General features: G+C 41.1%; 1 protein-coding gene across 13 annotated transcripts in view; it reads right to left on the bottom strand.

The window, feature by feature from the left end:
* cep128 (centrosomal protein 128) overlaps nucleotides 1-25,255 on the bottom strand; it is a 55,695-nt gene that overhangs the window by 201 nt on the left and 30,239 nt on the right. For 11 of the 13 annotated variants that reach the window (XM_085132139.1, XM_085132130.1, XM_085132134.1 and 8 more), the window contains 8 exons: nucleotides 20,194-20,253; nucleotides 18,000-18,192; nucleotides 12,467-12,516; nucleotides 11,004-11,027; nucleotides 7,975-8,052; nucleotides 6,116-6,229; nucleotides 1,708-1,816; nucleotides 1-1,002 (listed from right to left, as the gene is read on the bottom strand). The exon at nucleotides 1-1,002 is cut by the window's left edge and continues 201 nt beyond it. In XM_085132139.1, coding sequence (XP_084988265.1) covers nucleotides 929-1,002; nucleotides 1,708-1,816; nucleotides 6,116-6,229; nucleotides 7,975-8,052; nucleotides 11,004-11,027; nucleotides 12,467-12,516; nucleotides 18,000-18,192; nucleotides 20,194-20,253 — 702 coding nt within the window. In that variant the 3' untranslated portion in view covers nucleotides 1-928. The remainder of the gene's footprint in view (nucleotides 1,003-1,707; nucleotides 1,817-6,115; nucleotides 6,230-7,974; nucleotides 8,053-11,003; nucleotides 11,028-12,466; nucleotides 12,517-17,999; nucleotides 18,193-20,193; nucleotides 20,254-25,255) is intronic. The other 2 variants (XM_085132141.1, XM_085132137.1) reach the window with 2 other exon arrangements.

Genomic DNA, 25,255 nt, shown 5'->3' with positions numbered 1-25,255 from the left:
TCTGCCAGAATCCAGTGACATCTGGTTTTATGCTGTACACAACCAACCCGTGCAAAACACAGAATGTCCAAACAAAGATTATGTAAACATTTTTTAATATTCACGCACCGGGGACTGTATTTCTGCCTTAACAGCCGAGCAGTAAATTAAAAGGACGTTCCTCTCGTGTGTGGCTTTAGGTTGTCCCTCTGAAGGATTTCAGCTGAAAGCAAAAGATACCGCTGGGAGTAGCTGGAGTCTCTCAGCTGCTGCAAAGCAAACACTTCAGTCTGAAATGAAGGGGACATCAAGTGTGCATAGAAAACTAGACATTTAGCTCCATGCAGATTTATTCACAGTGCATACACTTCCTTCATATTTCATGACAAAAATAACCACCTAACTGTGCTCGTTTCCTTCTTTCTTACAAATATAAATACTGCAGTATACAAAACATAGAAAGAGTTTCTCATTCGTTGGATGGAAACGCACACACAAAAACATTTGTCACATCGCGCTAGTTTAAAAAAACTGCATATTGTTCAGAAGGCACTGCGAGTTCATTTATGGAGTTTGTCTTTTAGCAGAAACACATGATGATAAGAGCAGAACAGACATTTAACCATATCTAGAACAAGACAAGAACATGGAACAGTGAAACCGTTTTGCTTTGAAATACATTCATGATTATAAATAACAGTTAAACTATTTACAGCGTGCAGATATTTAGCTCATGTTTTAAAGTGTTTTGCTCTAATAAAATGTCACAGTCTCGGTCCCGAGCACATTCGCCGACTGCCTGGCTGAGGTAGTCATGGAGGATTAGCGTCGAGTGCAAGGCCTCTCACTACGTTTCGCTCTGGATGAGCACCAGCAGGTAGAGTCGGTGTGTGTGTGTGTGTGTGTGTGTGTGTTTGTAGAGATAGATAAAGGTTTGCTAAAGGTTGAACTAATCTGCGAGAGGTTTGGCCCCGTCGACTCTGGAGTCGTCCAGGTCTGAAGTGGTCAGGCGTTTGAGAGGCGCTGTGGCAGAGGGGAGAAGAAAGGATACACAGTTACAGTCCCGCTTCATTTACTAACCAATCACAGCGCGACATTTGAAAACGAGACATTTCTCACTAACAAGGCGCATAAAATATGATTTGCACTACCTGCTGCAGCCGAGGAAGTCGACTATGTGTGGTAATTAGTCTGTATATTAACACCAGTGTTAAACAGCCGCGAACATGTTTTGGCCTCCATAAATCTCGGAGGTAAAATGGACACAAAGCCACAGAAAGTACGCTCCTCTCGCACTGAGCCAAATATTTGTAAGCGGCTTAGGAAAGTGCTACAAGTGATTTTGGCTGGGAGCCACTGGCAGTGATACAGGCAGACTCATTTCCAGAGCACTGATGGAAAGTTTCAGCGCCGGCTGCCATGTTTACATACTAAATGAAAGCGAGACTGTGCCCTGAATGTAACATGGTGAAATTTGGGTTATTGGTGAGCGTTATACTGAAATGAATGCAGATCAGAAACACCGAAACATCCTTTTCACTACAGTCTGGATGCAGTTACTTAGAAAAATAAGAATACTTTGACAATAATTTTACAAGTGAAATCATTTTCTTCCAAAATACGCCATACTGTATATTTTCAAATGATCAGCAATACAGAAATGCAGGAAATACACGACTCCCATCAAAGCATAGAAGAGAAAGGCTGTCAGAGCTGCTCCGTACTCACACAGTGTGTCAGATCTCAGCGAGCTGCTAAGGAACGTGCCGGAGCCTTTGATAGTGGAAGAAAGAGCAGCCAGTTTGAGGCTCCTGGAAGTGGCATCCAACTTCTCGTGCTGGAAGAGGAGGACATGGTAACGAGAACGTAGGCTACACACCAGATTTACAACAAACAAAACCAAACGCACACAACAGCTCTTTGGGTGGAAGGGGAAAGAAACCTTCAAGAGATTTATAGTCGTAGTGAGCCTGAGGATGGCGTCGGTGCATACACTCTGCTGTCAGGTTATGATACATCTGGATAAAGGTAATCTAATGCAGCCGTCCTGCTATAAATCCAGCCTCCGTGAAGGAGATAAACTCCAGTTTTTATTGAAACTGTCTTAGAAAGATGTCGAATCAGCTGTATGGTTGTTTTGGAGGCTACGGTCTGTGCTGCTGATGCATTTCTATTACTTTATTCAGCCCTTTACATCACTGAGCCTCAGACGGCAGTTTGCTGATCTGCAGAGTTCGTGATGTGAAGATGCAAAAAGCCGGCGAACTAAGCGAACGGACAATCCATCAAGAAGCTGGTGAGACGTTATGAGTGTGCTTAATTTAACAATAATGTAAAATTTCCTTTACGCCATGCAATGATCACAGTGAAGTGTGCAGGATTCTTAGGTTATAGCTAAAATAAACCATCTGAGTGAGTTTGGGCAGAAAAATGCACCACGCTAAAGGAAAGGGGCTGCTGTCTGGGTCCCCAAAATACCTGTATGCATATCAAAAATGCTCCACTAAATGATTTACATAAGCAATCTCAGTCTTTCCAGTAAGTATACGCCAAAAAGTCATAACATCAAAACCTGGCCACCTACTTGGTCACTCATGCAGACAACAGAGACCACCCCACCTGCACCGCCTCAAGGCACTGACGCACAGAGGGCTTCCCTCCATCATTTTACAAAAAGAAAAACTGCTCAGAAACAGCTTGAGTAATACAAATCAGAGTCTTGGGCATACCAGCATCTATTGGAACAAACCTGATCCACAAAACATCCCAGCCCGAAAGATCCGCTGCCAACGTCCCAGCGCCAGACGCCACAAATGTCAGAGGCTGTTTAGGAGGCAGGAGGAAAGCAGGTGTTTTTGATGTTGTGGCTGAATGCTGTGTACCTCTGCTGCCACACTTACAAGTTTACAGGTCTCCAAAAACGCTGGGTAAAGTGTGCAGTTTGAAAAAATCCCTTAATATTCTGTGGTTCTTTTGCAAGGTCCACAAAGGTGCAGCGGCTGCTTAAAGTATGACACGGAGCGCTTGTTGTCTTTTATCCTCAGGATATGGATTGCTAACTTTCCAGATGTCCTACGAGGCCAGAGCAGCGACGGACCAAAGAGATAATCTGAGCAGAAAAGTCCGAGAGCCTCGGCTAAACGTGACGTGGAAGCTGTTTGTAAGCACTGCTGCCTCTGTTTAAGATGGAAGTCTTATAAAGACGTTTCATCCATCCTTTTTCCTTAAACAAACCCCGAGTGGGCAGCAGCTATTAAGCTAATGCAATCGCCACTTATCACTCAACGCAGGAGTCATTTGGCAAACCAATGGGGTAATCTGGCAGATTAAAGCCATTTAAAAAGTGTCTGTATGGCTGTTTAGGGGAGGCTGTAAACTGCTGATGGCAATCAGCTGTCAACAACGATGTCTTGATGACTCCCTCGGCTGCTTTATAACAGAGAGGATGGCAGCAGCAATTAACAGTGAGTGGCAAATTCAAGTTGGGGTTTTGGTTTTGTTTTGTTATTGGGGAAGGGGAGGGGGGTACATTAGTGGCACCCCCAGAGCCTGTCCCGCTCTGTCCAGCCATGCTATGTTACCACTGTGCGAATTTATTCATTTATTCATATGAGCTGCAAATTTCAATTTCAATTCAATTCAATTTTATTTATATAGCGCCAAATCACAACAAATGTCGCCTCAAAGCGCTTCATAGATACAGAGAAAAGCCCAACAATCATATGACCCCCTATGAGCAGCACTTTGGCGACAGTGGGAAGGAAAAACTCCCTTTTAACAGGAAGAAACCTCCGGCAGAACCAGGCTCAGGGAGGGGCGGGGCCATCTGCTGCGACCGGTTGGGGTGAGAGAAGGAAGACAGGATAAAAGACATGCTGTGGAAGAGAGACAGAGATTAATAACAGATACGATTCAATACAGAGAGGTCTGTTAATACATAGTGAGTGAGAAAGGTGACTGGAAAGGAAAAACTCAATGCATCATGGGAATCCCCCGGCAGCCTACATCTATTGCAGCATAACTAAGGGAGGATTCAGGGTCACCTGGTCCAGCCCTAACTATATGCTTTAGCAAAAAGGAAGGTTTTAAGCCTAATCTTAAAAGTAGAGATAGTGTCTGTCTCCTGAATCCAAACTGGAAGCTGGTTCCACAGAAGAGGGGCCTGAAAACTGAAGGCTCTCCCTCCCATTCTACTTTTAAATACTCTAGGAACAACAAGTAGGCCTGCAGAGCGAGAGCGAAGTGCTCTAATAGGGTGATATGGTACTACAAGGTCATTAAGATAAGATGGGGCCTGATTATTTAAGACCTTGTATGTGAGGAGCAGGATTTTGAATTCAATTCTGGATTTAACAGGAAGCCAATGAAGGGAAGCCAAAACAGGAGAAATATGCTCTCTCTTTCTAGTCCCTGTCAGGACTCTTGCTGCAGCATTTTGGATTAGCTGAAGGCTTTTCAGTGAGCCTGAACCCCCGATCAGGACATCCTGATAATAATGAATTGCAGTAGTCTAGCCTGGAAGTAATAAATGCATGAACTAGTTTTTCAGCGTCACTCTGAGACAGGATATTTCTAATTTTAGAGATGTTGCGCAAATGGAAGAACGCAGTCTTACATATTTGTTTAATATGTGCGTTGAAGGACATATCCTGGTCAAAAATGACTCCAAGGTTCCTCACAGTGTTACTGGAGGCCAAGGTAATGCCATCCAGAGTAAGAATCTGGTTAGATACCATATTTCTAAGCTTTTCAGCGCCGAGTATAATGACCTCAGTTTTATCTGAGTTAAGAAGCAGAAAGTTAGTGGCCATCCAAGTCTTTATGTCTTTAAGACATTCCTGCAGTTTAACTAATTGGTGTGTGTTATCTGGCTTCATGGACAGATAGAGCTGGGTGTCATCTGCATAGCAGTGAAAATGTATGCTATGTCTTCTAACGATGCTGCCTAGGGGAAGCATGTATAATGTAAACAGAATTGGTCCTAGCACTGAACCCTGTGGAACTCCATAATTAACCTCAGTGTGTGAAGAGGACTCTCCATTTACATGCACAAATTGGAGTCTATTAGATAGATATGATACAAACCACTGCAGTGCAATACCTGTAATACCTACAGCATGTTCTAATCGCTCTAATAGAATATTATGGTCAACAGTATCGAATGCTGCACTAAGGTCAAGAAGGACAAGCACAGAGATGAGTCCACTGTCAGAGGCCATAAGAAGATCATTTGTAACCTTCAATAAAGCTGTTTCTGTGCTGTGATGAGCTCTGAAACCTGACTGAAACTCTTCAAATAAACCATTCCTCTGCAGATGATCTGTTAGCTGTTTGACAACTACTCTTTCAAGGATTTTTGATATGAAAGGAAGGTTGGAGATTGGCCTATAATTAGCTAAGACTGCTGGGTCTAGAGATGACTTTTTGAGTAGAGGTTTAACTGCAGCCACCTTGAAGGCCTGTGGTACATAGCCGATTATTAGAGATAGGTTGATCATATATAAGATCGAAGAACTAATCAATGGCAGGACTTCTTTGAGCAGTTTTGTAGGAATGGGGTCTAAAAGACACGTTGATGGTTTGGAGGAAGTAATTATTGAAGTTAACTCAGAAAGATCGATTGAAGAAAAAGAGTCTAACTTAACATCAATGAAACTAAGAGTAGCTGTAGATAATATTACATCTGTGGGATGATTATTGGTAATTTTTTCTCTAATGATAAAAATTTTATTTGTGAAGAAGTTCATGAAGTCATCACTAGTTAACGTTAAAGGGATGGTTGGCTCAACAGAGCTCTGACTTTTTGTCAGCCTGGCTACAGTGCTGAAGAGAAACCTGGGGTTGTTCTTATTTTCTTCAATCAGTGATGAGTAGTAAGCTGTTCTGGCTTTGCGGAGGGCTTTCTTATAAAGCAACAAACTATTTCTCCAGGCTAAATGAGGTGCAGTGCGCACACCGGCATCTGTGTGGGTGAGACTCATAACCGACTCTCAAAGTCAGGCTATCCTTATCCAAACAGCTGCTGTTTGAACAAAGCGCCGCAATTAGTGACTGAAATAGAAAAAGTGTAGGTTGTTGTTCTAAAGTATCGTCTCTTGTTAGGCATCAAGGTACTGCAACCGTGTGTCTATCGTACTCTGTGCTCTTGGATCCTGCGTTTGGACTCATCCAGCTGGTGCTGCAGGTCCCAGACGATCTCTTTATATTTGGCGTAGCGCTCCTCTACCATCTCCCTCTGCTGCTGCGAGTCCTGGACACACAACACAGAAGCTGTGTCATCAGATTGTGCGACTATTTCTAAACAGGCAGAAAAGAAAAGAAGCCCAAGAATCTAAACAATCTTTTTGGGTTAATTAGTCAGAGAACTGAATAAATAGTAGTGGTGTCAAAGTGCACAAGCTAATCTTTTGAATTCACGAGTGCTTCCTATAACAGTAAATTAGAGCCTGGCAGTCCACTACACTCACACACAAGTGTTGCAGGACTCAGCAAACTGCACAATACCTGGATGTGACAGCACTACACACAGGTGGGCGTGATTGTGAAACAAGACAAATATTTAGTTATTTAAGGTTCAGTTAGAGCTCTGGACGTATCAAATAGATTTACACTGACTACTGATCAGCAATGAGAATAACAAAGAATTTAACATGTAGATTACCTCGCTATCAATAATAAAAGCCCAAATAAGCACGAGCAAACGTGCCCTTAAAAGCAAAAAGCAAAATCAATAAACTATTAATTATTTAGCTAAAATCGAGTGTAACTCACACTGGTATTGGTGTGCACGGAGTCAACGTGAGATAAGGCTCTGCGTCTCTGCCAGGTTAGACTGAGTCACTCACACAGATGCAGTTAAGCTGTTGTTATGCTGGTGAGTGAAGCACTGAGGAGAAGCAACCTGCTGAGGCTCGATCCTTCATTTACTTACTGAAGTCTTTTTCTGCTCTCTGCTTTCAGCACAGTCTGACCTGAAACCAACGTCCGGCTGACTCACAGTTTGGTGCTCGTTTTAGCTTCATATGGATGTAATCCTGCTCTTTCTACTGGTTTTCATTTATTTTTACACTATTAAAGTTTTTCTTAAAAATGTAGTTAGCTTCATTTGTTTGAGACATTGTTCTGGACATCACGTCATCACTGCCCCGATTGGTTCCTTTGGCGGTCCTGGTCTTTGCTTGTTTTGCTAATGCAAACAGATTAGCAACAGCTAAGCTTATCTTAGACAGCTGAGCAAAGGAATAAAATACTTTTAGGCCTCTGACAATAAACTTAGCAGTGATGATTCTGCTGAGTCGTGCTGCTTCATGATGCGGAGCTTTAACCATGGAAGATGCAATTAGTCACATCTGCCCAGTGCTGAGCCTCCTTCAGCTGTTTCAATGCTTCACTGTTTGTGTCAGGAACTTGAGACCTTCGCTAATAAACATCTGTCATTATACTGAAAATGATGATCAGGCCATTTAGGTTAGTGCTAGAGTTTGACAATAGGTATAATAATGTGTATGTGTTAGTCCCCATAGGGAAATTGCTCCTCTGCATTTAACTCATTCACCCAGTGAAGCAGCGGGCAGCCACCAATGCAGCGCCCGGGGAGCAGCGTGTAGGGACGGTACCTTGCTCAGGGGTACCTCAGGGTAGCCGTTCAGTGGAGTCGAACCCCCGATCTTCTGATCATGGGGCCACCACTCTACCTACTGAGCTATCCCTGCCCCATAGGGAGATGCATTTTGACTGTCTTGCTGCAGCAGCTTAATGAGGGAATCCTCCTTATGTTACGATGATGGAAAGTTTAACTGGCTCTTGTGTTTTGTCCTGCTAATCAGTTGTGCAGTGGTAAAGTTAGTAAAGCATTAATTCCATGGTTTTGCAATTAATAATCCATAATTATAGGATTTAATCCTCTTATATGTGACTCAGAGCTAATTGTGCAGTTACTCGGTTAATTTTTGCGCGTCAAATAAAAAAGTAATCTAGATTATATGTGATCCGCACCTCCAAGTCTCTGAAGTTCTCCATAAGAAGCTGTTTTTCTGGAATAGACTCAAAGTGATCCAGGGCTACTCTTGTATTCTTAAAAAAAGAAGAAAACACACACACACACACGAATATTTAACAAATGTAAATGGAAGATACTGAAAGTTGTCAGAACTGAAAACAGCATCTGTGTTTTTAACATCATAATTATAAGTTATCCAAGTGATCCCGACGCAGATGTCAGTAAATCCAACAACACAACGAGGAACCCCAAAAACCCTAAACACGTAGACACACATGCTACAAGACCAAAACAACACGTGGAGATTTAATGATTAATAATATTGGGGCCACTTCCCAATTCCATTAATTGCCTCTCCTTTTCCCTCGCCACGTTTTCCTCGTTCGTCAGCACTTCCCACTTACGGCCAACAAAAAAGATCAAACAGCAACAGCGAGGAAGGAAAAGTCGATGAAATAAGAGTGAAATGAGACGTCGCTCCAGGTCGAGGTTCATCTTAAACGATAATCGCCGATGAAGGTTGCACAGCTGGATGTTCGTGGGTGTAACTGCTCTGCAGAGTCGACTGACGCCTTTGTATTTGCACACATAACGGATGTACTGGCTAAACAAGCGTCCGTGGCTGATACTGTTAGCAGCACATTTATGTATTATTTATACCCTCCCACATGACAGTACTGAATGTGGAGTAGGAGCATACAAAATTAACCTGAATTCTGACTGTGCACACATCAGTCCAAAGTTATTTTGTAAATGCATTTATGACCCAGATACCAGATGGACTTCAAAATAAAAGTTTCAACACATTTCAAGGTGAAAGCACGAGCAAAAATATGATGTTTTTCTGTACTTGACCACATACGCCCCAAAAGGAGCCGACGCGTGGCAGACGGCATCAAAAAAAGCCAATAATCTATCTACATCCTGAACAATGTGCGACGCCTAAATCTCTGCACAACGTGTGGAGCTGAGCTGTGCCACATTCTACATGAAATGATGCTTTCTAACAATTTATTGGCAACAAAAACAAAAGCACGGTGGCATTAAAAATATATGAGAGTTCAGAGTATGAAGGTGAAGGTATGAAATCAAATGTCCTTCCATGGCACACAGCGTTTCCTCTGCCTTTGGTGCGTATGTAACCAGCTACAAACTTAAGACACTATGTCTGTGAAGGTTCTCAGTCATCCAGGTCATCGTAGTCAAAGGAGCTTGCAAAGAAAAGCGTCTGGACTTCTTTAAGTTACTTGAAGACGTTTCACCTCTCATCCGAGAAGCTTCTTCAGTTCTAAGGTCAAATGGTGGAGAGTCCCAGATATAAACCTATTGGGAGTTTCCCCCCACAGAGGGACAAAAGGACCCCCTGATGATCCTCTAATCGCCTGAGCCAAGGTGTGGAACTGGGTGTGGGTCCCAATCAGCCAGAGATTCGGGTGAGTTCATTGTGAAACCTGGCCCCACCTTATCATGTGATTTCCTGAGGTCAGATGGCCCAGGATGTGAGTGGGCGTTAAGGCGTCTGGGGAGGAACTCAAAACTGGATTATAGATGGCAGAGAGTTGGTGTCGTAAACCACCGCCTCTGTTCAAAGATGGTCGCTCACAGTGGACATAGATGCTTCTTTCACTCCTCTTTCAAACCATCTGTCCTCTCTGTCCAAAATGTGAACATCGGCATCCTCGAAAGAGTGACCTTTGACCTTAAGATGCAGATGGACAGCTGAGTCTTGTCCTGTGGAGGTGGCTCTTCTGTGTTGTGCCATGCGCTTGTGAAGTGGCTGTTTGGTCTCTCCGATGTAGAGGTCTGGGCATTCCTCGCTGCTGTACAGCAAACACCACATTGTTAAGTCTGTGTTTTGGCGTTTTGTCTTTCGGGTGAACCAGTTTTTGTCTGAGCGTGTTGCTGGGTCTGAAATGCACCGGGATGTCATGCTTGGAGAAAACCCTCCTGAGTTTTTCTGATCTTTCTTTTTTCTGAAACTTAAGACACCATCAGTTGAAAGGGAGACGTCCTTCCTGGGCACTGTACTCAAATATGGTGGAGGAACATGATGGCATCCACAAACTGCAAACCCTCTGTGTTTTTAATAGATTCATTATAAGTTTCTGAGATGAAATCAGTTTGTTAGAAGTTGTAATTACACACAATTTTATGGATATTTATGAGTACAGTAACCTTCTTTTTCCTGTAAAATAACCTCAAAAAGTTACTGACTGTACCTTTAAACAGACATGATGTCATACAGCTCGGTCAATTCAAAAGCTAATTGAGGACTTGTTACAACACACTCAGCACCATCTTTAATTAAGTACTACTCTAGCTGCACTCCCTTCTATTCATCTCTTCACTGTACCTTCAATAGCCTTTTTGTTCACATTCAGACGGAGCATTTAAGCATCAAAGAGCCGGCTGTTACGAGGCGTCACACTGATTGCTGCGCTGAATGGCACGCTGACATACAAGTAAGATTTACTTGATGATCCCCATTTCCCAGGCTGGTGACAGATGGGTCGATGTGTCCTGCCACTTTGTGATTGCAGTAAGCAAAAATGATGTTGGTGGTCCGGCTATTTCTTCCTTCTTTCTTGTAACAGCTAATTGAAGCCTGAAGTAGACAAGCATGCTGCATAATAGTGATGGATGGACAGCGTGGCTCGGGTGGCTTCGTTTATTTATTTTTTAAAAGAGAGTAATAAGTGATTGGGTCAATACGCTCTTTCAGCGGCGCTAATTAATTTCTGGCTGACACGTAATAGCTTATTAGAGATGTTAGTGGTAGACGGTGAGGTCGATGCTGCATTGTCAGTGCAGCCTGGTTCTTAACCTCATCAGAAAGAGTGATGATGATTAACAGAGCTCTGAGCCTTGACTAAAGAAATCATTTCTGTGTTAGCCTCTATGGGCTGCTGGGCAAACACAGCCTTAGGTGAACCTGCCTACACGGCTGAGCCAAATACAGCTGAAAACCTGGGAAATAACTAATAATAAAAATAACAGAAAAATGATGTCAAACATCACATCTTACCAGCTCCAGATCCAAAACACGGTCCTAAAGAAAACACAAACACAGTAACATTACTGAACTGCAGCACCGGTCGTTAAATGCATGTAATATTTCAGACAGCGAGTCCAGGGAACGGCTCAAAATGGTGGCTGAGCAGAGAGAAACCACGTGTTTGTGTTAGCGTGTAGGAGGAAAAAATTGACAAAAGAGAGAAAGAGTGTGTTCCAACAAACGGGTAACAAGGGAATGAAATGCAGGGGCTACGGAGAGTCTGTAGCACACAGCAGACTTCTTATCACACACACCGACACACTCGCACAAAGACAAACCGCTCTCGCCGCTCATCCAGCTCCTGACTGATGTTCCCTCTCTAACGATGCATAAGTGATGCTGTGCCTCTTATCTGCCACTCAAACGCACACCTGCTCTTCCCTCCAACCGACTGCTTCTCCTGTTCCTGTAATGTGTCGATGGTTTCTAACAGGGGGACTTTTTTCCGCCTCAGCCCACCCCCAACTTTTTTTTTTTAACTCTACGTCCTTCACACCGTCTTTTCTTTTTACATCTCTGTCTCCTCAGCCTTCATAATTAAAAGCTCGGTGGTGTCTAAAAGGCTGCACGAGCTCTGGCAGGTGCCATTATGCAGCCACAGACGAGCCCGCAGAATCCGTAACACAACAGAGCCAGACAGTCTCTCCTCAGACGGTTCGCTGCCGGTGTGTGTGCGTGTGTTTCTTGCTGTTTAATAGTGAATAAAGGACCAGTCCACTTGAGACTAGGTGGGTTGGTGTCCTGCCAAGTGTAGTATTGAAAGACAGAAACAAGGCCTCGAGTGGCTTTTAAACTCCAAGCCATCTTGTCCGCAGTAATTAGCTACTTGTCCGAGCTCGGCAGCAAGGAGTCTGTCAGGCCTACAGCTGTGGAGTAATGTTTGTAACACACCCTCAGAGAGCTCAGATGACCAAAACCCAGACATACAGCACTGTGCACAAATCTTCAGTCTCCAGTTCATTTCTTTATATTTAGCTTCCAAGGAGCCATACTTTATTTTAAAATGGTTTTTATCTATTTTTAATTAAGACTTCTTTAGCAATAGTTTGTAATGGCTTCATTTTCCAGCATGACAATGATCCCCAGACACACTGCCTATTCAGTAAAAGCATATCGTAATAGCAAAACACACTGTGCTCCTGAAGACGACTTAAATAAATGATAAGAGAGTTCAGGCTGTGCTGAAGAAGAAAGATGGTCACACCAAAATACTGACCGACTTTCAAGCATGTAGAATCGTACAAACTCGGTTTTGTCTTATTGCTGTATTTCCATGTATGTTTGCATATGTTCCAATGGGTCTCTGCACCTATTATAAAGTTAAGAGAAATGATGGGTGGCTCAAGACTTCTGCACAGCACTTTGCCAACTTAAACACAAACTACCCATATATATATATTAGTTGATATTTTTCAGGTTATATTTACACTAACCTGAAGACTTCTCATTTCCTCCTCTTTCTTGCGACTTCTCTCCAGCAGCTCTGGAATGACATCAGTGTGTAAGAAGAGATGGTGCAGATGATGGAATGAGTTGTCAGATGTCACAGTAACATCTGTGGTCCATATGAGCTGTGTAAGGCCAGGCCAAATAATACTAGCTTCTATTGTGATGCCTGGTCAACCTGTGCAGGTGCTGAATGTTTTTAATATCTGAAACCAATACAGCTTCTTGATGGAGACAACTATTACTAATTGCATCATTTTGCAGTTTAAGTGTAACAGGATGCTTCATTCACGAGCTGCTCACTTAAACCATTTAAATGTACGTAGTAATAATAAAAAATATTATTTCTTTTTTAAATGGAGAAGTGATTTTCTGACATCTAACCTCCAAGAACACAAGAAAAGATGATTTGTTTTATACTGATTACATTCTGGTCATGTGATGAACACTAATCCAAACACAGCTTGGTGCTGTGCAGTGCTGATGGATTATTTTTACCCCGACAGGTAAACGAGCAACAAACTGCTTATGTTTGTTGATTGTAGCACCAAACAGGTTTAATTATGATCACTGGCTGTCGCTGGCTCAATGATTTCTTTTACTGAAACAGTAAAACAAAGATAATTTACATAATAATGTTACTGTTGTCTGTGAAGGTTCTCAGTCATCCAGGTCATCGTAGTCAAAGGAGCTTGCAAAGAAAAGCGTCTGGACTTCTTTAAGTTACTTGAAGACGTTTCACCTCTCATCCAAGAAGCTTCTCGGGCTCATTCAAGCTCCTTTGACAATGTTACTGTTGCTTCCCCATGGTCAATGTTTGTGATTCAACCATAAATAGAGAGACTGGGCAAAAGTGACATCCATGGGAAAGTTCACTCGACTCAAATTTGCCAAAAACATCTCGATTCTGAAGACTGACAAAACAAAAGCTGTATTTTCTAAAAGGTATGTATCCAGTTATTGTAGCATAAAACAGCATACCAACAGTGAAACATGGTGGTGGTAGTGTGCAATTGTAGAAAATTTAAAAAATAAAAAATCTACTGACTGTGATGGTATAGACATGGTTGTAATTAAAAAGACTTTAGATTGTATAAGTATTCCTCTTTGCTATATTTTTAATCTTTCGTTACAATCAGGAGTATTTCCTGATCGAATGAAAGTGGCAAAAGTGATACCCTTATATACATCAGGAGATAAGCATAGTTTTAACAACTATAGGCCAGTGTCTCTTTTGTCACAGTTTTCAAAAGTGCTCGAAAAACTTTTCGAAAGACTTGATAGTTTTATTGAAAAATATCAACTAATAAATGAAAATCAATTTGGGTTTCGTAAAAATAGATCAACGGCATTAGCATTGTTGACTTTCATTGACGATATTTCATCTGCAACCCATAATAATAAATATACAGTTGGGGTATTTGTTGATTTTAAAAAAGCTTTTGATACGTTACAACATTATATTTTGATTTCTAAATTGTACAATTCTGGTGTGAGAGGAGTGGCATTGAACTGGTTAAAGAGTTATTTAGAAAATAGGTCGCAATATGTACATTATCTCGGTAACATCTCTGAAAGATTGAAGATTGTATGTGGCGTTCCTCAAGGTTCTATTTTGGGACCTAAACTTTTCAATTCATATATTAATGATATCTGTGACGTATCAAAAAGGTTAAATTCTATTTTATTTGCAGATGACACAAATTTTTATTGCTCTGGAGAGAATTTGAACGATTTGGTTGAAATTATGATTTAAAAACATGGTTTGATGTAAATAAATTATCTTTGAATCTGACAAAAACGAAATTCATGATATTTGGCAGTCGTGTAAAGGAGGCTGAAGCCATTATGTCCATTGATGGAGAATTGATTGATAGAGTTACTGAATTTCGTTTTTTTGGGTGTAATAGTAGATGAAAATTTGACGTGGAAATCACATATTGAGTATATCAGAAAGAAGATGGTTAAAAACATTTATATTTTGGGAAATGTAAGAGATTTATTAGACTATAAAACAATACGCATTTTATATTTTTCATTGTTTTTCTCATATTTTAGTTACTGTATTGAAGTCTGGGGGAATACATATGAGAATACTATAAAACCTCTAAACTTATTACAGAAGAAAGTGATACGAATGATTCATAACGTTAAATATAGAGAACATACAAATAAATTATTTATAAAATCAAAATTATTAAAATTAGGAGATTTAGTGAAACTACGGACACTATTAATTATATTTAAGGCAAAAAATCATATTTTTACAAAGAGTATTTTTATTGTGTTCAGAGGGAGAAGATAGCAGAAGGAAATTTTATTTTAAGCATCAGTTAGCTCGGACTACACAAAGATTAATGAGTCCAACGGTTAGAAGTATACGACTGTGGAACTCACTTCATTATAATTTAAAGAATTGTATAAATTTACATTGTTTTAAAAAGTGTTACATGCTTAAAACAATAACTCAATATGAAGAATGTGAATGAAATTGGAGTTCACTGAAAAAGGATCCATTATAATTTTTTGTTTTATTTATTTTAATTTTATTTTTCTCCTTGTTACTATGTGGAGCGGTATATTCTGATTGTAAATGTGTTGTTTGGTTTGGGTTAGGACCGGAGATAAATGTTAATGTTAGTTTGTTCCCTGATTTTTGGTGCCCACTTGTAATATAAATTGGATTGTAGATAGGGGGCAGGCTCCTTTTCACACATGGTTGTAGTGCTTTTTGATAGAAAGTGTGGTTGGTTGGTTTGAATTGTTGTACCAAGTGTGAAATAAATAAATAAATAAATAAATGAAATGCTCTGGGGCTGCTTTGCAGCTTCAGGATCTGGATGATTTGCTGTAATCGATGGAAACATGAATTCTGCTCTCCATCAGAAAATCCAGGTAGTTTTAATGCCCTAAAGATTGATTGGATTATTCAGCAGGACAATAATCCACGAGTGGAGCGCACTAGTCAAAGTCTGGACTTCATTCTGATGGAGATGCCGTTCATTCTGGGAAACCCTCCAACGTGGCTGAATTCAAACTATTCTGCTAAGGGTGGACTAAATTCCTCCACAGTGATCTCAAAGACTCATTGCCACTTATCGCGAGTTAACCAGTTATTATGTTTATTATAATTACATTTTCACACAGATCCAGCTTGGTCTGAACAGCTTCCCCGGACACTAGAACTGCCATTATACCCTAACTCATAAGAAGCACCAGGAGGGCTAATTTTGACTCCATCCTACCACAGCACTAGAAATGGCAAATAAATCATTTCAGTTACTAATTTCCTTCTAATTGTTGAAATTTAAGATTGAAATTAAATTTAAGATTCAACAAAACAAGTATTAAAATAACATTTTGAGGGTTTTCATTAGTTTTATAAATGATTTTGATAATTTCATTACAGATTATAAAGTTAAACAGGGCAAAACAATTAACTAATAAGTGATAATAAGTGATACAGAATAACTAGCAAATAATTGAAGTATTACAGAAAAAGAACATTATGAAGAGTTAAGTTTATTCTGGATGTAGCGCAGCTACACGTTTGTAGCTGCGCTACAATAAACACTGTGACAAAGACTGAACAGCTGATTGCCTCCTTTTTAAATCTGACCTCACAGTTAGCCACAAAAATGAAAGAAAAGAAATAAGAAACATTTTTTTTATTAATTACTGTAAAAGTAAAAGAGTCAAAGTTTATCATCTAGTTCACGTCTGCCTCTGATCACCAAACCTGCGACCACACCGCGCAACCTCGTCACCTCGATCAGCTGCTCTGATCTGGATTTATTTATTTACTTTATATTTGGCCACTGTAGTTACATATTTATGAATCACATCCAGCTAATTTTGGAAGCCTTAAAGTTTAAAAAATGTGTGTAAACCATTGTGATGTAATCGGTAATTTCACAGCAGCGTCTTTGGTTGTTCTAAGTATAAGTGTTCATATTTATTTACCCCCCACACACCCCAAGTTTCAGTACTTTATCAATAAGCCCATTTTAGGAAAAGCCATGAAATATGAGATTCTGTGGTTTTAATTTAACAGAATGACACAGTTTTTAATGCCATGCGGTCAAAATCATCGTATTTACTCAAGTTCTCTTTACTAATCTAAAAACTGGTTTGATGATCTGAAACATGTAACTGTGACACTACGTTTTCACAGCTCAGTGTCTCCGCTGACCGACACGTCCAGCCCCTCTCAGCTGCAGGAGGATCTGTAATACTAGAACAGCTGTTTCCACACATACACTGCAGACCTGTTTTTAAGGGAAAGGGCCAACAGGGAGCACTGCACAAGTGATGAAAGGTCTTAGGAAAAATACACAAACCGCAACCGCAATCTGACACAAATCCTGTACACCACACAATGTCTCCGCTGAGTGCTGGCAATAATGGCTAATGTGTTGAGATAAAAACAAGCAGCTCTCAGAGCTCACGAGAACACAGCTCCCCCTTTGAGAATATTCATTAATTAGTATTTACCATAATGCATGGTTGAGGACGTAGTTGCAAAATGCACCGTGTAATTACAGCCGTTGCTGAGAAGCAGAGTTTATAGCAGAGGTGATAAAATCCACACCTTCAATACTCAGATACTGCTGCTGTGACAAAAGATTACTCTTAGCTCTAACTACTAAAGAGACCACATCACTGCAGTGCAGACTCAAACTGCTGATCCAGAGGCAGGAGGAGCCGATTCCAAAGGTGATCGAAGTGATCTTGCGTGTATCATTAACTGAATTGTCCAATCACTTTACTCGAAAGAAAAGAAAAATGTAAACAGATAGCTAACTCTGTTTCCATCTCCTTGACCATACCCAGCTATCCAGCTGTCTTCAGTCCCCCTGTGTGTTTAGATCTCTGATAATGGAACACAAATTAGGTTCATTTCCCCGTATTGTTCAGACGAAGCGCTGAAAACAAGCTTCTCTTCCTCTGCCAGTTACAGCTCGTTAGGAGAAATTCAGTCAAAAAACAAGTCATCTTTCCACGCGAGGCTCAAAGTTCACAAACCATTAAGATTCTTTCTCAAACATCTGCAACTACAAACAGTCAGCCCCATCGTAACAAACAAAAAACAATGATTCAGGCACACACACAGTCGTTTTCACCAGCATCCATTACAGCAAAACACAACAAACAGTGAGTAACGAAAACACTTCTGTCACACGCCTGCGCTGAATTACTTTCTTAATGATGGTGTGATTACATGTAAATGTGAGAGGATGAAAACGGGAGATTGGAGTCTGACAGCTGCGTTAATCAAAAGCAACCATTAGAGAGAGAGAGGAGACTTTCATGGAGAGCTGGCTATGATAAGTACAACTTCTCACCCTCGTGAATGCTGAGAGCATGGAGAACTAAAGGACTTCTCATCCTGTGCTCTCTAACAGCTGCTAGCTGCCTTTACAGGCCGAACGACTGTGATTTGTGTCGCCTGATGCTGTGCAGGGGCATCCCGAGTGTGAGTGAAATCAACATGAAGGCGTTTCTCCAATTAGATCCTACCTTTCTTTTCAGTGCTGAGAGAGTGCATCAGCTTCTCCTGTTGGTCCAGGCGCTGCAGGAGAGCTCTCTGCTCTGAGTCGCGGCTTTGCCTGAGGGCCTTCAACTGATCCCTGGTCTGCTGATGTTGCCTCCTCAGGCGCTGTTCTCTAGTGTCGCGCTCGCGCACCTCCTCACACAGCCAGCGCAGCTTGGTCTGGTTGGTTTAATAAAGACAAACATTGTTGTAGTTAGGCTGAAAGCTGTGGAGGGGATCAGGCCAGCCAGCCTCAGGCCCCACCGTGACACACTACATTTAATACACAGGTTGGAACATGAAAAGTGATTTTCTGGGTTTCCTAATATAGAATCCTGCACGCCGATCGATGCAAAGAGGACAAAACTTCCTGATCCTTATTTTCCCTGTGCAGCCAAATCATTTCATAAAAACGTAATTTTTCATTTCTTTCAAAGGCGTTTTCCTCCATCCTGTCCAAGCTGCCAGTTTACAGCTCTGCTGATAATTCAGCTCAAATTCAATTCAATTCAATTCAATTTTATTTATATAGCGCCAAATCACAACAAATGTCGCCTCAAGGCGCTTCATAAATCTCAACATTATTATTTTTTCATTTTGTCTTTTAGCTGAATCCAGACCCAGGTTGTAAAGTCACGTCAGAAAAAAACCAAACCACACAAAATGAGCACAGCAGTGTAAATTTACTGTTTCCTACAACAGCAGAGCCAAATGACTGGTTCAATTGTTATTCCAACTGTGCACTGTAAGCCTGTAAATCATACCTACATTATACTACCATAAAAACTCTTAACAAGGGAGCTAATTACCTCCCTTGTTCTCCAGCGTTTTACTCTTGTAAATGCACATTACTCTGAGAGAATTTCTGACAGGAGATACATTACAGTGATAAACACTACAAATTGTGCAAACACATTTTAACACGGTATCATGCATCACAGCCGCAGCCTTAATTACACATTTCTTTTGAAAGTTTACAACAATAAACGGGGATTGATTCGTCTCGGAGAAAGGCAGGTGGCAACTAAAAGGGCCGAGGACGACAGCGAGCGTCTCCTCTGTCGCCCCGCGAGAACATCGTGGAAACGCTTATATAACTGATATAAAAGCACCGATGATAACAAGATATGGCTGCACGTCTGTGAGAAGTTTAATTTACAGCTATCGTTGGGGAACCTGGTAAAACTCAACTCTTATCTGACTTTCATTGACATTCGAATGACACTGACATTTATTGCAGACTCTAAGCGCACATCGGTGCACAGCAAAATAGTTCAACAGTGAAGCATCGTAGTTGTGTGAGAAGTTTTTACCACAGTAAATGTTTGCACAAATATATCTCCACATCTATGGCGGAGGGCTTTCCTGGCACGAAGACATTTTTGGCATCGCTTAAAGCAGTTTTATCCAGACATGAAAGACTTCGTGCAGTTTTGGTAATTGAGGTTTTAACTACTCAACCGTTGTTTATTAACTGTTCAGAACTCTTAGCAACTTATTAAGAAAATACACACGTTTCTGTCAAATGAGATAAAGCCAGATAACTAGAGGCTGCCTCTCACTGCGTGCTGCTCACACTTTCACGGCTGCCATCTTGCCCATATTTCATGTTGTTTAGCATGTTGAGGACAATCTGAGGAAACAGTCTCTTTATAAAAATAACCTTTAAAAAACTGGACAAAAAAGTCTGGCGAGGCGTCATTTAATGAGTCTTAAAAATATGAAATCATTTTCCAGATGTGTTTGGTATTAAAGCTCTTAAACAGTCTGGCAGCTCCTCCACCGCCTCATTTTTTAAACTTTCGCACAGCAGAATCTGTCAAATCTACAAGGTTATCTTCAACTTAAGACTGCGCTGTACGTTTTCATCGCTCTGCTTTCTTTTTCATTAAGAACTGCAGCTCTAACACCAGCTTTAAAAACTCACAGAATATGAACACTGACGTCTATTTTCTCATAGGTGTGGCGGATGCTTTGTTTGTTTTGTGATTTACGTTTGTGATCTTCGCCATGTAACCTGGCAAAGAACTGCAGATGCAAATGAGTTTTAAGCCAACTCTGGCAAACCCTTATGTTGATATTATATATAATCCCTTGTTAAAACAAAAATCTTCACTATGTCTTGACTGTATTATTTGTGTGTAAGCATGGTTCTCTCCAGGGACAAAAGCTGAATCAAACCTTCGTCTCAGCCAGCCAGCGGTGCGAGTCCTTCACCAGTTCAGGTCTCTGAGAAATTGCCTGTTAGAAAATTACAAAAACAAGCAAATGAATACAAAAGCAAGCTTTCCTGTTGCTGTTACATGTATATGCTGTAGGACAAGGCGAAGTTAAGTTAGACAGACAGCAAGTGAATCAAAATGCAGATGGACAAACAAGAGGACAGGAACCAGATCGAACAGCCTCCTGTCAAAACTCTTAACTTTAGTGAAGAGGGGCCTCTGCCAACTTAAATTGGTGTGCGCATGTTAAACAGCTTATGACACAACACACACACACACACACACACACACACACACACACAGTTAGTGCGTGTCATAAAAACGAGCTCAGGGAGTATGTTCCAATCTTTCCCAGACAAGCTTGTCAGCATCAGCAATACAAACTGACTGCCTGCCAAGTCCTAATGACTGCTGACACACACACACACACACACACACACACACACTCTTAAGGCAAAAAGATAGACACAGATAAACACAGTCACAGAACTAGACGACACTCAGTTGAGAGCACACCTCTGCCAAGTGCTGTGCAGCTGCTGAAATGTGCCAGCTGCACATGTGGAGTTGTCAGCAAAGATTAATAATCCCTCTCATGCTTCTTTATCTCTTTGTTACACATGAGGTGGTGAATTCATGTGCATGCTAATTAGATTTGGCTGTGCTGAGCCACATTTAAGTTTCTGCATTTCTATGTATAGAATATGATCGATATGTCTTTAATAGCCTCTGGGGTTGCATTTCAAACACAGCGATATCTTTCACAATGCATAACCCCCCCCTTTTTTTTTTTTTTTGTTAGCTACTGGTGTTGTTAGCATGGAGGGTAAGCTCGCATAAAGGAAGAACACACTCATGACAGAGAACCAAAAGATGATGTGGTCATGTGACACAATTCTTAACCTCGTGGCCGCTTTAGGTTCACGCCAAATTCAACTTTGCTTTTTCTTATTTGGCTGTTAATGGAGGATTTGTCTCTCCTGTCTCTGCTGATGGTTAATCAGGAGCAAAAACAAGGTTAGTACTTAAGCACAGTGGTGCTTGAAGATAAAAGATAACATCAGTATTCTAGTACGGTTATAAACACTGCAGCATGTTTACAACGTTCGACATCTCTGGTTAGCCTTTCATCCTTTGCTATTTATCATTAAATACAACATAAAACAGAGTCTGATGCTGCAGGTTATAAAAGCCATCAAAGTAAAGCTTAAAAAAGCCAAATAGATGAAGAGCTCACTGAGGTTAACACAGTCCATTAAGGTATTACCAGCTCAACATCAGGATCGGCCAACATTTATCACTTGTGTTTCATCGATATTGCGCTGCTGCTACTTTCTTCAAAGATAGTGTTAAGTTGTTGTTGTTGTTGTTTTTAAGGAATTACAATTCCTTTGTTTCCTTGGAAACAAATAGCAACAAAAAACTAAAAAAAACAAAACAACTGTTATTTTTAATTTCTACATTTCAAAGTCTGTACGTTCCACAATTCATCCTAAGACAATCACTCACAACATTGTATTGAAATCCCTGCACCAGCTGCAGCCTTTAGCCTGCACTAAGAGTAGCTTTACCTGCATTTTTACCTTCTGGTAGCATTTGTGTGCCCGTCATCTGTTTATAAACACAATCGCTCAAAACGTTTTGAATGAATCCTAATAAAACTTTGTAACCAAATATACTATAGGATGATATTAGAACAAGTTAAAGTTAATCATGTCGAATTATTTTCAAATGAATACCTTTTACTCCTACATAATGTTTGAGTCATCATTTCTCAACAGCTGCCATTGCTACCTTTATTACTGCAGACTCACAGACGTCTTAGTAGTAAAAGCATTTTAAAAACAGAAGAAAACAAAATGAATATACACATAATACAATAATATTCCCTTAAAAATAAGCACTGTCTATAGAACGAGTTGCCTCCCAGAGTGCTTGTTGTTTGTTTCCCCGGAAAAAAATGGCTGTCCTCTCTGTCCTCTGATTGGCTGGCCCATACAAACAGAAGGTCTCACAGCAAGGGGGTGGGGCTTCTGTGCTTATAGCCCGAGCTCGGTGCTTGAGATGACCATATTAATTACTTACAGCCCCCCACAGACACAGACAGTGAAAATAGGGAAATGCATTCTGTCAATAAGTGTCCATTCATTTAAAACAGGAACTATAGTTTTAGATTATGATCACAAACTTTTTTAGGCTCCAACTGTCATGAAAGCTGCAGTACCACGTTTTGAAAAACTGGGGTTTTCCTTTCATCCGAAACAGAAAAGCCCTCCTGTGCCTTCTGATGGCACAAAAACATTTCTTTAGACGTTTCATGACTGGTAGAGTGATAACACACTCCAATGGATTTTGAAAAGGTAAAAACAAAAAACGCCAAAAAACAAAACCCTACCCCACTCCACTCTCCGTGACAAACCTTTTCAAATAGCTTTTTGAGCGTGTTTATAGAGACTTACCCACCCACCCTGCTAACAACGTCAAAGCAAACCCCCTCCTGCCACCTACCGAGGAAAAAAAAGAAAGCCAGCAGATATAACAAACATGAATTCACATGGACGAACTCACACACAGCAATGAACAAAGTAGACAAAAGTAGAACCCCTTTTTCAAGTACACCCTTGTGGCAAGGTGTTTACACATGATCAACAGACATGGAAAACACACAGTGGGAGTTTTTGGACCCTTTCTGTCCTGCGCCTTGGCGAGCAACATCGTCACCACGCAGGTGTCAGGCAGCGTTTTCAAGCTGTCACTCAAAACCAGATACAAACAAAAACGCATCTCCCAAGTTGTTGCCACGGCAGCTTAAAGCACCGCTGTGCAGAGGTCCCCGTCTCAGGGAGGGTACAGCCATACACCCGAGCATGTGACTGCGTGGGAAGATAAAACATGCCTCTGCGCTTCTCGCTCACGCTCTCTTTACTTTTTTCAAAAACATCAAAGGCCACACGGCAGAGTAGCAGACAAAAAGGAGGTGAAACTGTTGAAAAACTGAACAAGTAGGCTGGGAGTTGAAAGTGCTGTCTGTGGGCCTGAAGTGAAAGAAACACCACTATTCCTCACAGCAGCACTGCAGCGGATTCCAAGCATCTGCCACCGCTAATTTAAATGTGTGACTACCCGGTTTACAACTCTTTCACAACGCGAATAAATGTGTGGCTGTGCGTCTTTAGTTACAGTGTGTTTGCTGCGCCTCCCACTGTGAAGACGGAAAAGCTGGGAAGAATTTCGAGAAGCAAAGAGGCAGAGACGTTAAGACCAACAGCAAATGGAGAGGACACAGAGAGATGTTTTCATAGAGATTACCAGCATTACTCTTCATTAAACAGTTTATGAAAAGAAGAGGAGAGAAGATGGAAGGGAGAGAAAAAAATAACGACAGATGTCTCGAGTTGGATTTAAACACAGATCTTTGATGCAGCTCAGCCCAAAACAGAAGAGTGGGAGCATAAAATAAGCCACAATTGAAAGACAAGACACACAGGGATTTATTATAAAAGGAGATGACTCACAAGGTTAGCGTTTAAGGGAAAGAACCAAAATGACTGTGTTGCCATGCTGTGGTAAATTATGAGACTAAAGAGAAGAAGAAGAAATGATGCCTATGTGGAAGTGCCAAAAAGACGCAGTTCTGGTGGCCACAGAGACAATCCCACAGACGTCACACTAGCAATTAGGGCTGGGCTATATCATACCGTTCACGGTAATACCGGTGTCATTTTGGGCAACGATAGGAAAATGAAATATCGCGATAGAATATGGGTAAAACGCGCATGCGCACTGCCAATGTTTACATACGCACATGGCGGCGACGCAGAATGAGAAGAGCGAAAGCGGATCGTTAAATGAAACGGATGAACCAGAACTGGTTTGTAAAAATGCTGCAACTTTAGTGGTGGAACTGGTTTAGCTTTCGTCCGTCAGATACACAACAAAGCACTATTTTTGGTAGCGCATGCTAGCGGGCCGTCGTTATTACCGTGTTGTTTGGAAAATACGGCGCACTTAAAATCAATCCTTTGATTTTTCTGAAAATCGACAGAGCCCCTTATAATCCCGTGTGCCTTATGTATGAACTCTGGTTTTTACTGACCTCGAAACGATTTTATGTACACGGCGCTCGAAAATCTGTCAGATGTTTCAGTACGACTTTGCTAAGCTACGAAGCCGCACCGCTTGGTGGATTGTCGGAGCATTACGACTCCGACAGTACACATCACCTCGCGGAGTGATACGTACTGTGCTTCAACATAATATTACTATTAATTAATATTACTATTAATATTGTGTGTATAACCTCTTTTTAAGTTTTGTGGATATTATACATGATTATGCTGAGGATACGACCGGTTTCCACTGGAAATGCCTTTTGGTTAAACTGTCAGCAAGGAATTTGCACTGTTACATTTTTATGTAACTTTAATGCACATAAAAAACAGCTGCTTGTTTAAGTGAAAATACATTGATGGGGTTTTTTGCACTAATAAAGTTGTGGAGTTGTAAAGTATTTTGTCTAGTGTCAATTATATGGTCATTTATATCGTTATCGCAAATTTTCAAATGTATATCGTGATAAATATTTTTGGTCATATCGCCCTGCCCTACTAGCAATTAGAGACATGTTTACAGACGGGGCCTTTATGCACACAGGTCACAACTGTTTCCCTCCTTTTTGTATAACTTATTCATTTGGATACCAGCTCAGGTCTCAGTTACTGGGTTGACTTTGACAGGCGTGCCACATGTCTGCCATCATCCGTCACCTCAACCAGTTCAAGTCGCTGAACTGGAGCTCTCAGGCATGTTTGTGGTGCTGGTGCCTTTTTAAATTGGTTTTAATGGAATTATCTAACAACAAACATGACGTGTCATCCAAGGAATTCTTTCCTGCAGTCCTGGTGAGTGAAACTGAAATATTGTATTTGTCTGTTACTTCAGTGGCCCCCAACAGTTTTTGCGCTACGGACCGGTTTATGTCCGACAATATTTTCATGGACCGGCCTTTAAGGTGTCGCGGA

This window comes from Neolamprologus multifasciatus, chromosome 15, assembly GCF_963576455.1.
Source record: "Neolamprologus multifasciatus chromosome 15, fNeoMul1.2, whole genome shotgun sequence".
Classification (NCBI taxonomy): Eukaryota; Metazoa; Chordata; class Actinopteri; order Cichliformes; family Cichlidae; genus Neolamprologus; species Neolamprologus multifasciatus.
The sequence above is the reverse complement of the archived record's forward strand: the minus strand, read 5'-3'. Positions and strand labels throughout refer to the sequence as shown.